At 46.2% G+C, this 13,852-nt stretch overlaps 1 protein-coding gene across 1 annotated transcript in view; it reads right to left on the bottom strand.

Annotated features, from left to right (window-relative positions):
* Positions 1-8,063: 8,063 nt before the first annotated feature.
* The window catches only part of LOC146855972 (uncharacterized), a 43,933-nt gene continuing 38,144 nt past the window's right edge, over positions 8,064-13,852 (bottom strand). Inside the window, exons 2-4 of the mRNA XM_085650688.1 lie at positions 10,999-11,088; positions 9,439-9,549; positions 8,064-8,448 (exon numbers count right to left, since the gene is read on the bottom strand). Of these exons, the coding sequence (XP_085506814.1) occupies positions 8,168-8,448; positions 9,439-9,549; positions 10,999-11,088 (482 nt within the window). The 3' untranslated portion in view covers positions 8,064-8,167. The remainder of the gene's footprint in view (positions 8,449-9,438; positions 9,550-10,998; positions 11,089-13,852) is intronic.

A 13,852-nucleotide genomic window follows, 5' to 3' on the forward strand; every position in this document is an offset into this window, starting at 1 on the left:
ATCCACTGCTACCAGAGCAGGTAGCCACAGCTTTAGTAATCTACTGTTTTCTGTGTGTTCTGTTGAATTTAGACATCATTTTGGGCATGGATGGCATTGGATTGAGTTGGGGAAGTGTGTTTTTTGGGGTGGCCTTGCTGATGTTGTTGGGGCTCGCCATGTGGCTGGTGGCCATTTTGAGGCTTAGGCCTGCAAGCTTGCCTGGCCTTGTCTGCCAACAGGCCTGCTTTCATCCACTGCTACCAGAGCAGGTAGCCACAGCTTTAGTAATCTACTGTTTTCTGTGTGTTCTGTTGAATTTAGACATCATTTTGGGCATGGATGGCATTGGATTGAGTTGGGGAAGTGTGTTTTTTGGGGTGGCCTTGCTGATGTTGTTGGGGCTCGCCATGTGGCTGGTGGCCATTTTGAGGCCTAGGCCTGCAAGCTTGCCTGGCCTTGTCTGCCAACAGGCCTGCTTTCATCCACTGCTACCAGAGCAGGTAGCCACAGCTTTAGTAATCTACTGTTTTCTGTGTGTTCTGTTGAATTTAGACATCATTTTGGGCATGGATGGCATTGGATTGAGTTGGGGAAGTGTGTTTTTTGGGGTGGCCTTGCTGATGTTGTTGGGGCTCGCCATGTGGCTGGTGGCCATTTTGAGGCCTAGGCCTGCAAGCTTGCCTGGCCTTGTCTGCCAGCAGGCCTGCTTTCATCCACTGCTACCAGAGCAGGTAGCCACAGCTTTATTGATCAAGTGTTTTCTATGTGATCTGTTGAATTTTTAGACATCACCTTCCTGAGAGTGTAGTGTGGCTGTACACAGTACTAGTAGTATAACATAGCTCTAGTTAAAAAAAATTCATAAATGGCTAGACTATCTTTTGTTTGCACTAGTACAGTACTAAGTAACTGAACCACAAAAACAAATGCAACATTTCACTGATGTTCTTCTCCTGTCTTCTTTGCTTTTAGGTGCACAAAAGACAGAGTAGGAGGTGTCATCGGCATCACCTGGCTACCCGTTGTACTGCCAGCCAGACAGAAGTCCTGCTGCGCATCACGCCCACGTGTGACCAGAACTTGTTGTGCATCTGCCTCCTGCCTGACGTCGGAATAAGATGGCCCCAAAGAAAGGTACCAGGTCCAGTACCAAGAAAGTTGCTGGTGAGAAGAAGGAACAGAAAAAGGAAGTGCCATTAACCACGACTGGTGGTGTGCCGGCCAAGGTTTTTTTTGGCACCAAAGCGTTGTCCGGGAACCAAGCTGGGAGCAGCACAGCGGTCCAGCAACCCCACCAACCTAGGCCCAAGGGCTTTACTGTCGCAGAGGTAGCCAGTCTACTAACGGGCAGCGATGTTGAAGAAATGTCATTACCGCAAAGTAGTACACAATCAAGTTCAACGCAGGCGCAAACTCAGCAGATCAGTGTGCAGACGCCGCAACCAGAACAGCAGCAGCCGCAACCAGAACAGCAGCAGCAGCCGGCGCAACCAGAACAGCAGCAGCAGCCGGCGCAACCAGAACAGCAGCAGCAGCCGCCGCAACCAGAACAGCAGCAGCAGCCGCCGCAACCAGAACAGCAGCAGCAGCCGCCGCAACCAGAACAGCAGCAGCAGCCGCCGCAACCAGAACAGCAGCAGCAGCAGCCGCCGCAACCAGAACAGCAGCAGCAGCCGCCGCAACCAGAACAGCAGCAGCAGCCGCCGCAACCAGAACAGCAGCAGCAGCCGCCGCAACCAGAACAGCAGCAGCAGCCGCCGCAACCAGAACAGCAGCAGCCGCCACAACAGCCCACCATAGTAGTTGTTGCTCCTGACGTAGGGGCATTTCAGGAAATCGAGCTTCCTGCAGACAAAGCGGAGCGAAGTCAAACCACTGTTTCAGAACATCTATTGTCTTCCAGACCACCAGCAAGGAAAAGGAGGCTTAGTCCATCATCTTCTTCTTCAAGCCCCGCTTCTGATGATCGTGATGACACTTGGGTCCCACCAGCTCGGTCTGAGAGTGAAGTACGCCACAAGACATTGCTTCTGAAAAGGAAGGTCCCAGAAAAACTTAGAGTTATGGAGGTAGATGTAGAAGAGGGGGGTGATGATGTTGATGAAGACGAGCCAGTCATCACGCACATTACTCCCGCCCCAAAGGGATTGGAGACCGACATTCTAACCCTATCCAGAAAGGCTGCTACTGAGCGGGATGTAGCACGGATCTCACCAACACAGGTTACACCACCACTACCTCCAGCTGCCATATTTTCCAAGGCCCGGCAGGGACCTACATCCAGCTCAACCACCTCAGTAGGAAGTGGTAGTAAAAGTCACAGTGTAGGTGGACAGGGTCACATATTTTCAAGGACCCCCTCAAGTTCATCTGGTGTTGAAAGTGGCACATCCAGCAGTGCCAGAAAGTTCTCCTCCCCAGTTTGGGACTTCTTTTCTGTTAGCGCCAAGGAGGAGAACATTGCTATATGCGCAATTTGTCGGCAAGGTGTTCGGCGTGGTAAGCTTGGTACAAACTATGGTACCGGAGGACAAGCAAGTCATCTCAGAATACACCACACTATTGTGTGGGAGGATCACCTACTTAAGTTAAAAGAAAGTAGGAAAACTAAACCCTTTGAAGTTGGTCAGGAATCAGGGAGCGATATTATTGTGGTGGCAGGTGAAGAACAGGGAGGCATTTCTAGCCCTGTCTCCAGTAGTGCAGTCACTGCAGTGGTAACGCCCACATCCTCCTCAGTAACATCAGAGTGGCACCGCAGTAAGAGCCATACTCAGAGTGTGGGTGAGACACCAAGGCGACCGGCGGCGAGTACCTCAATGAGACAATCTGTGTCGTTGAGCCTTAGTGGGTTAATGGCACCACTAAGGAAAGTAAGCCAGCCTACCATTGACAGCATGTTTAGGTTGGAGGGGCAGTTCCAACGCAACCACCCAACTGCACGATTGTACAATGCGAAGCTGGCTAAAATGTTAGCGCTGGACCTTCTTCCTTTTTCATTTGTGGAAGGGGTGGGTTTCCTTGAATTTGTGTCTGCCATCTGCCCGAAATGGAAAGTTCCAAGCCGGTCCTATTTCGCAAGAATTGCTGTCCCGGCACTACATCATGATGTGCTGGAATTGGTTGGACAAGCTTTGCAGAAGAGTGCTGTGCACAATATCCACCTGACAACAGACATGTGGACCAGTTGCCAAGCCACAGATTACATGTGTATCACTGCACACTGGATCTCTTTTGTGGGGGTTAAAGATCAACTATCTGCACGAGGTGTTGTTGACACAGCTGCGATTTTTGAAGGTACTCGGAAACATGCAACTGTAGCCATGTTCGCCATGGAGAAATCTCATACGGCTGAAAACATTTTAGAAGAGTTTCGCACCAAGGTTTTGGAATGGCTGCAGCCCAGAGGGCTTGGTATTGGTTTTGTTGCCACAGACAATGGCAGTAATGTACTTAAGGCCATGGAACTTGGTTCCTATTTCAGGGTTCCGTGTTTGGCACACTGCATAAACATTATAGTGCAAGACTTTCTGAAAAAAGAACCCATAGTAAGCAATTTACTGTCCATCTGCCGAAGAATATGCACTCATTTCAGCCATTCTTTTAAAGCTCGGAAGCAGCTGAGGATCATCCAACGTGACCGTAGGGTGCCAGTCAAGGCACTCATCCAGGAGGTGGCAACACGTTGGAACTCAACGTATTACATGCTTGATCGTCTGTACGAACAGCACAGGTCACTCAATGATTATGTCTGGTACAGAAGCAGTGATGCTAGTGTTAAAGGCATGACCCTTCAGAGGGAGCAATGGACCCTAATTCAATGCCTGACTGAGATGCTGTCTCCTTTTGAGGTCTTCACACGTGAAGTCAGCAAGGAGGACTGTACAATGGGCCAAGCTATCCCATTGTTGCAAATGCTAGAGCATGAGCTGAATAATGTGTCTGAATCCTACAAAGGTGTAGAGGACAGAAGGCAAGCCCATGACTTGGTGGAGAGCTTATCCAGGCGCTTATCAGAAAATGTAAGGATACAAAATAAAATTTTGTCACAAGACCATTACATTTGTGCCACAATTCTGGATCCACGTGCAAAATTAGGACTATTCCGTTCTTTTTCCGACACTGATGTTGCCCGCTACAAAAGTTGTATAGCTGAAGCAGCCATCAAGTTTGAAAACGAAGGGCTGCTAATTAAAAGCCCGCCACATCAACCCACAACAAGTACTGATACTGAAGCAGGCCATGCAGAATCAAGTGCAACTTCGTCGGCTGAGGGCAGTGCGGTTGGCTCACAATCGCAACACTCACCATCACCATCGACTACAAAAACAATAACTGGATCATTCTGCCGAGTACAATCATTATCAGATTGGTATGTAAAGATGGGCCTTAAGCACAGTGCTGATGCACAGAAAAAACAGCACAAAAGCTTACCAGCAGCAACCCTGAACATTGAGCGGATGGTCCAGGCCTATCTGGACGACCCAACAGAGGTGTACGTTGATCAAAACCCAGTGCAGTATTGGCATAGGAAAAGGTCTGAATGGCCACAGCTCAGCAGGCTGGCGATAAGCTATCTGGCTTGCCCTGTCGCAAGTGTCTCTTCCGAACGTGTTTTCAGTGCTGCAGGTTCCATTGTAACCTTGAGAAGGACCAGTCTATCTCCCAAAAACGTGGAGAGGTTAACAATGATCAAAATGAATCAGCACTTCATACCACCAAATTACACAATGCATGAATCAACAGAGGAAGATGAGGACAGCGGCTCAGGTGACGGAAGTATTGTGTCAGATGATTACCTACTACTGGAAGATCCCCCAGAGTTTGAGGACGAGCTATACTTCCCTGACAATTAGGCTCGCACTTACTGTCTTCCTCCCTTTTTTCCCCCTTTGTTTGTGTCTGTTGTTCCGGTTATAAACGTGTGAATCGCAACCAATGCATTATCACCGTCTTCTAATCTTCTAATTTAAGATACAAGTTTCAGGTGTCTGCCATTTGACACTACAGTCCTCAGAATCCAGCTCCTCCGCTCGATCATACTGCATCTCCTGGTCAATTCCATTTCCCTCATGAATGATGATTGGATGATGGTAACAACAAATTCAAACTTTCCTCGTCCTTCCAAAACAAGTGGACCATGAATCTGATGACTTCTATAGCTATCCTCCTTCAGAGCCGAGAGAGACTGGCCATTAACTGAAAATAAGATGCAACAGGTAATGATTGATGCCATGCATTGTCCGCAGAAAAGCAGACTGAGTGATGTAGATTTTGTTGTGTGTGTTGCGCATGAATGAATTGATGTAATTGTGCACTGCCACTAATCAACATTCTACAGAACACACTAATTTTCCTCTTCTGGCAAACAAGAAATGTGTACTTCTCCTGCATCTTGGTGATACATTGCTTTTAATTCAATACAGGAAGGGGACTCACTACATCTGCGCAATGCAAATGACTGTGACTTAACAGCACCGTCCATCATGATGATGGCGAAAGAGACGGCCTGCAGCGTTAACGAGATGAGATGCAAAAGGTAATGATTGATGCCATGCATTGGCCGCAGAATAGCAGACTGAATGATGTAGATTTTGTGGTGTTGCGCATGAATTGATGTAATTGTGCACTGCCACTAATCAACTTTCTACAGAACACACTAGTAATTACTAATTTTCCTCTTCTGGCAAACAAGAAATGTGTACTTCTCTCCTGCATCTTGGTGATACATTGCTTTTAATTCAATACAGGAAGGGGACTCACTCAATCTGCGCAATGCAAATGACTGTGACTTAACAGCACCGTCCGTCATGATGATGGCGAAAGAGACGGCCCGTTAACTTAAGATGAGAAGTAACAGGTAATAAATGATGATAATTAATGGCATGCATTGGACACCTGACTCTGAGCTATTGGTCTTTGTGTTTGCGTTGTTTGTTGTGCACAAAGTGATGTCAAAGTGTACTAGTGTTAATCTATCTTTCTGTACACAATAAAGAATGACTCAAGTCAGTAATATTTATATTTCTACTCTTGTTGTGTTATAAAAATTACACTTGTACTGCAGGCCGATCTTCAGTCAGTAGAAGTATCAGAGCTGATGATGAAGTCAGGAGGATGTTTCATGAGTGGCATAAAACGGAAAAGCCTAAAGGTAAACACGTGAACCACAACCACAGCACACCCAAATGTCTGTGTAGAAGTTGAATAGAGTGTAGCGGTGGGATGACTGCAGTGCATTGATTTTACTAACTTTAACTGTAAAATGCTATGTCTGGAATGGATAATGTGCTTTGCGTTTGTCCAACTCTTTGAGAGAAAAAAAAAAAGGACTCTAAAGTGTTAACGTAGGATGTGCTAATGGTAAGCACTGTGGGCCTGATCTCTCCTGTTACTGTTGAAGGTCTATGCTGGAAACAGACTACAGTAGAGATGATGCATATGCATACATGCCACCTCGGAAAGTGTTCTTGTTGCACTACACCATCACTTGTGCATTTGTTTTCACTTTCTTTCTGAATATCCCCTTTGGTTTTCAATCTAAAATTACAGGCCGGGCCTTGTCCAAAACTTTGTAAAACATTACAATGCATATTAATTACCTTACCAATCAATCACCTTTTTATTCCAGCCGGGCAGTGGCGAGTGGTGAGGCGACACACCCAAGATTGATGGACGAGAGGAGCAAGAGGAATGCCGAGATGCAAAAAACAGTCCACATTTTTGACCAGGATAAGACAGTAACAGTATCCACTTTTCACTTCTTTTAAATAATTTGATTAATATCTTGTATACATTCTTTACAACAGTGTGTTCTTGGAGTTGTTGTTATCAATCATCATTACGTTTGCTCTGTGTTTACGATTCTTCACTACCAATATTTTAAATTTCTATTTGCTATCTGTTAAAGTATTAAGGCCGGAACAGAACAAGAAATAGAAGTGTATGTAATCCGGGTCTCATCATGCATGCATTTCCTTTTTTATACCTTAACATATGGAATGGATATGGTATGGTAGTCTTCAATGATTGTCGTTTGTTTGTCTATGTATGCATACTGTTTTTCTATGTCAAACCTTTCCCAAAATCCCCCTTCCCATCCAATCAACGGACCCTAACCCTCTTCCCCCGGGCTGTGTGACTTATTGTCGAGGTGTAACTAAATTAAATGTACACCAATACTTAATCACACACTTGCTGGGGCGGATGTGGTGAAAGCAACACTACTTCAATTTCAATGCAGAGCGATGAACTTCTTCTGCTTGCCCACCCATGAGTAGGATATTTCACAGGTTCTTTTATTTAACAAAGGAACATATACCTCAGCATGAATTGCCGGCATTGATTGGATTTGTTTGTTGTCATTCCTCATATACAGCACTAACTGTTAGACTGTAGGCATAGCCAAGTCGACAAAACTATAGTTTGTAACTCTGTCTAGTAGGCTATCCTCATAATAACCAGCATTCAGTTTTTTTGGCAAATATTTGAGCATATAATTGTTGCTCGGTAAATTCTGTGATGTACTTCATTCAACTACTCCTCTAACAGTCTCTCAAAGGCGATTGACTATCTCCTTTTCTTTTTTTGGAAATGCTGCCACCCTGCCAGTGTATACTACTACTACTATACTACCACCACCACCCCAATCATGGCATGTATGAAAAAGGAAACCATCTTCACCATGCAGCCAGTGCTGTGCCACAGTTGGACATAAACATCAAGCACCGGTAAGAGAGAAGTTTGGGGGAGGCAGAATCAATAATGGACATGTTGTCAATGATGTCAGTTTCAAACACCACTCCAAAGAATGCATAGTAGGACCAGTCAATGAGTGAGGTGTGTCGCATCTATCTGTTTGTGTCTTATACAGTCAGCAAATTATTGAAATCAAACACACGCTATGGGCGGCCATGCACCAGCAAAGAAACAGTGTGATGTAAAACAGTTACCCCACCTACAAAACATTAACAACATTGCATGTAACATAGAAAAATATATTTAATTGACCCTAACAAATAAACTAAACCCACAAAAGCTAACCCACCCACCTCCCTAACCCCAACGACTGTCCATAGAAATAGAGAACGCCCAAACGAGTCAAGAACGAACAGGAATTAAAAAAGGGGCAGTGACAGGGACTAACTGGTGGGGCGGGACTGGAGGAGGACACGAATCTGGTCCTCTAAATGGGCGACGCGGCGTCTAAGGCCGCGGCAGTTGCAGCCACAGTGGGGGGGGCACCGGAGATGGCACGGTGGCGGCGGGCAGCCGCCAGACGGTGGCGCCGTACCGCTGGAGGGCGGTGGCTGGGGCCCGGGGCACTGGAGGAGGCTTGAATTGCTGCTGCAGTCTCCTCCTCCTCCTCGGCTAGGACCACCAGCCGCCGGTATTCATGCTGGATTGCCTCCAGCTTCCGGCGCCGTGCCTTGGCGGCCAACTCCTTCCGGTTGATTTTTGGAGTAGCTGTGTATCAAAAAGAAAAAGCAAGACAATTGTAAAATATAGTCTTAATAAAACAGTAGGACAAGGTAATTATTTACACACATAGTGGCATGGTAGAGTAGCACTATAAAATAAAGCACAGTAGTACATAACATTTTAAATGTCGCCCGTCCTTCTTCCTTCCACCTGTCTTACACTTTTTAGTTGAACAGTGCACCAGGTGCTCTTCTCCATAAAACTTTCAAAGCGGAGTTGAAATCAGATAGATGAGGCCATTGGTTACTCAATACTCTGGCTCCTAGTCCTATACCAATTAAAGGGAATTCTAGTCTTCTAGTTCACTCTTCAAACGTCCCCAAGAACTCATACTTACTTACGACATCGGATAGCGGGCGGACTTTGTCCGCCCGCCATCCGACTGCTAAAAAAGGGTGGGGGTCCCGTGGGGACAATTAATTAGGATGATGCGCCCGGCACAGTGGCGGGCGCACCCTGTTATTTTAAATTTAAATTCTGGTTGGCTTTGCTGAAAGCAATGCTAAAATGTTGTGCTGCTTTTCCAAGCACAACATGACGGGCCTCGCACGGAGCCTGTCACGTTTTGCTTTGAAAGTCGGGGGGGTACCATAGCATCGGTAGGTACCCTCCATGGGGGCCCCCAAGCATACTCTGCAATGTGTGCATGCCTTTCCGTGGCGGACGGTAATGCCGCCACGCAAAGGCATTCCAAAATGCAGATTATATGGCTGCCGGTGTGGTGAGAGAGACACCCACCGCCATATTGAACCCTTTTCCGCCTAGACATGTCTGAATATTTTCTACAGGGATGGCGGGAGGTTTGCCCCTGCTGTGACGGCAGTGAATTCCAGCCAGCCCGGCGGGGGCAATACGCCCACCATCCTAATGGGGCCCTAATTCACATTTTTACAGTATACATATACATACAGTACACCTTTGCAGTGAGTGTGCTGTCAAGTTAAACAATAGTTAAAGATTATGAATCTAACTTACCACCGCCTGCCACTGGTGCTGCCACTCCCCCTCCGTTGCTATCTGCAACTGCCGCATCCTCGCCCTCTGCGTCGCCTTCGCTGGCCCCAGCAATGGTGGTCGGTAGTGCGCCTAGAAAACATTACACATTTATTAGGCAACATATACACCTCCCCCCTATTGATCAGTAGCAAGGTTGAAAAATGAGTTAATACTAACATAAATCACTAGTACAAATCAGGTAGTAGTAGAGTAGACACTAAGTTATATGATCATTGTAGCATTTGCTTGATTAGCCCTAGCCATGCACATGTGACGTTACCTTTACCTTGCAGCTTCTTAAGACACCTTTGAGCCCACATGACCTGCCTCACACTGCTACTGTCTAGTCTACGCGCTGCGTACAGGCGGTCAACAAACATTAACAAGCCACTTTTTTAGGAAGAACTGGTGTACTACTGTTACTGTTAGTCCATATTGCTTATCCATAGATGCTACACTTTTTGGCACGGCTGAGAAATGCTTGCAAGTTGCAATATACTAACGCACACCATTTCTTTTTTCGCATTACAGACGCAAGATTCGCTTCTACGAACCAGAGCTTCTGAACGATGCACCAACTACCAGTACTAGGTTCTTCTGAGGTGAGGGGTCCCTTCACTCACATCTTCATTTATAAATGTATATAAACTAAATTGCTATGGGATGGTGGTGCTGCCTTCCACCACTTCAGTTATCATGATTTAATTCCCAACTGTATAAGTGTAACAATGTATATTGTTTTAATGTTATTGATTTGCCGGTTGGTGCTGCTAAGAAAACAGTGTACAGACCTTCTCAAATCGAAATAAAAATTTGAAACTTACATAGACTTTGTGGTATTTGGTGTGGAGTGGACTAACTTACACGATTGAGCAAATTAAAGTAAGGGTGTGCATGTGAATAGCTTCCACGACAGAGGTTGCGTGTGTTAATGTTCTGGGTTGTCTACTTGTTGGTTATCTTGGGGGGAGGGTTCCGAGACCTAATAGGTATGACAAGACAGTACTATAGTCAAGCAGTGGAATTGTGGTGGGTGCGGAATTTCTGATTGAGGTGTGCAAGGAAGGTCCAACCTACCATCACCAACATCCTATTTTCTGGTGCAAATGTATGTGCAAGATCCCTACAACAGTTGTATGTCCTATAGGGTATCATATCAAAATATTAAGAAATCTGGTAGGGCTGTTGCTGTGAATTTTCAAAGCCTAAACATCAACAAGAGTAAAAAGTAGTACAAGACAACAACCCAACGGATTGTATGAGCTACTGGTGAATATGAGTTTTATATTACAACCTTTCACAAAGAGTGGCACTGGCCAACTGGGCAAAACTAGCTACTACAGTACAGACAGACAGACTGATAGTATGTAGTGGTACTCAGTCATCATAGCGGAGGCAGAGATAAGCTTTTTGAAACCGTACAGATCGAAGGATAATTGGTGGTAAAAGAATAGCATTTGGAAACACACTATAGTTCGGGAGAAATGGGGCAGTAAAAGTTATGGAATAAGAAATATTATTAAAAACAAGAAGACTTACTGGGGCCAGCAGAGGAGCCCTCAGCGGTGTCCTCCTCGTGGTGTTCCTGTCCCGCCGACTGCCCAGTCCCTGCCCGTCTGCCCCTGGGTGCTGGTGATGAACAGGAAAGATATAAGAAAGAGACAAACATTGATGGATGGTGTCAACTTAAGCAAATACAATATTTTTCAACAACGGTCAAAAAACACTTATGTAAACAATTGCAATAACTACATTGACCGATCTCATCTGGTCAACATGTAATATCGGGGGATTCGCAGTTCGACTACTTAAGTTACTATTTATCAACAGTAATCCATTCTTCCATTCTGATTCCAGAAAACTAAGTTACAAGTAAGCCTAAGAATTAGTACAACGTACCACCCAACCTAGCCCACCTATTCCAGGCATGCCAATTGTACATTAAGTATGCATTTCGACTGTATTCCTCAACAATGTGTATGATCCAATCATGGAGGACACATGAACATGACTACATTTTTTGTATACACCAAATTTTGGTTTGATTGATGCTGATCTGCTACTGCTAAGTAACTGCAAAGCCTACCTCCACTCATTGAACAAACTAGAAAGGTTCTAAAGACTGGCGTACTAGCAGCACGTCACGTAAGTGAGTGAGGGGGGCATCACGCATACCACTAACCAATTAGAAGCTCATACAAAGTACCTAAACCTATGTATCAATCCGCCCCTATCTATTAGTGACAGGACAAAGTAAGGAGTGGACGTGAGTCACTGTAGCATTACGTAACTTAATTTCTCTAAAATAAACTCGTAAAGAATCACGCTAAGCAAGCGCAAACGGAAAGCTGCAAACAAGTAAGATTAGTAGTAGCGCAGAAGAGCACCTGTGTCATAATCACAGAAGACTTTTAAACGTTATTAACCTGGAATGTATTGCAAGCAGCAACATTCTAGCTGGTTGGAAGGAAAAAAAGATATTCGCAATATATAACATAGAGCAGAAGAACAGACACAAAGTTGTAATAATTAAATAGGTACTCACCAAGCCCCGGGACCTCCACTCCTAGCAGGTCCAGGATGTCAGACCACCGGTGCGTCAGCTGTGCCTGGGTGCGCCGGACCCCAGAGATGCGCGACACTGCCCGGCGCACCTTCCCCCACCGCTGTCGACGCTCCCGGAGGCCGTACCCGGACCCAGGCCTGCCACCTGCTGCCAGGGTTGAGGGGAGGTGGCGCTGCACAAAGAAAATTAGTGCAGCCAACTCCGCCTCCCCAAATAAGGCCCGTGCATGCACCCCTTGTGGGCGCCGCCTTCCGCAAGGAAGGCGGTCGCGGCTCTGGCTGCGCCGGCGAACAGCCCTGCCCTTGGACATGGTTCTGGGGACGGGGCGGGAAAGAAAAGGTAAAATAAATAAAGGAGTAAAGGAAATAAATAGCGGGCAATACAAAGAGAAAAAGTAGCTAAAAAACTAAAAAAAAGTACACAAAAACCAAAAATATAGAGGCAGGAAAATAGTTAGAGAAATAATAAGTAATAAAGATCCAAAAAAAGTGGCTATAAACAAAGGATTGAAAAGATTTAGGGAGGATTGAAAATCAGGCCCCAGAACCATGCAATAGAGTGGAAAACAAGATGGCCGCGCCCGTTGCGACCACGTGCGCAAGTTCGCGCGATATTTTCTCCCTGAGCAAGCAAAAAGCAACGCGATCAAGTAAAAGCGATCGCGAACAGGAAATATCGACCGCGAACATGCATTGCGCGACCCGAAACAGGAAGTAAACAATGCCAGAGGGCGGGACAAGTGAAAACAAGATGGCCGCGCCCGTGAGCGACCGCATGGGTAAGTTGGCGACCCGCGAACACGCAAAAAATACCGCGAACAGGCGGCAAAAAAACTTCCGCATCTTCGCGATATTTCCGGCATGTTTGCGGAGATTTTCTGCATTCTCGCGATAATTTGCGGAGGTTAATTCCGCAAATTCCGCCCACCCCTAGTTTCTGGTCCAGGGAAGACATGGCTTGGCAGTTCGGGCTGGACTGTTCCCATGAGGCACAGGGTCAGACTGATATGGATATGGCCATGTCTGAACTGGGGTGGTGGAGTGAGCTAAAGAATGATGATGGATTAAACCCAGATCAGTTGACTGGGGGTGAGTGTTTGATTTGCTCAAACGCTCCGTCCATCATCCCCTTTGGTATCGCTTTGTTCGCCTCACTATGTTGCAGCACGATGTAGGAGTGGAATGCAGCTCAAAACAGCACCGAGTGTGAATGAGACCTTGCTATGGTGTCGGCTATATTGGTGTGTCCATTCCATTCACTGTCAGATGTCCCCTGTCAATAATGTATATGTGAGTTTCTGTGTGTTTTGTGCAATGTACTATATATGGATCTGCTCACTTGTCATCTGCAAGACACACCTCCACAGCCAGACCAGGGGGCACCCCTGGACACTGCATCCCCAGACAGTAAGTTCGAACATACGGTTGCAATGGCTGTGTGGGCGACCGTGTTTGGGTTGGCCAGTGCATATGTGTGATTTTCAGCCACATCATTTATCAGGCCCATGTGTCAGACATCTTGCCCGGGCATTATCTTTGTGAGTGACTGGTACCACGTGTGCAATGTGTTTTAGTATAGAAGGTGTGTGTATGGCCAGCATCGGTGTTATTTGTTTTCAAGTCAGGATCTCCTTCTCCCCCAGGCCAGATATCCTATCATGAAGCGTGCCACCATTGCAGTGGGTGCAGGTTATTTTTCAGGATGTCAGTCAGTGCAGTCCTGGTGTTTATTGGTGCCCAGTTCCCAGCATGGCCTTGTGCTCCCCACAACAGAGCCCATTGTCAGACATCTTGTCAGTCCATTCCCACTGCCTGTGAGGCAAGCATG

This window comes from Triturus cristatus, chromosome 4_1 (assembly GCF_964204655.1).
Source record: "Triturus cristatus chromosome 4_1, aTriCri1.1, whole genome shotgun sequence".
Classification (NCBI taxonomy): Eukaryota; Metazoa; Chordata; class Amphibia; order Caudata; family Salamandridae; genus Triturus; species Triturus cristatus.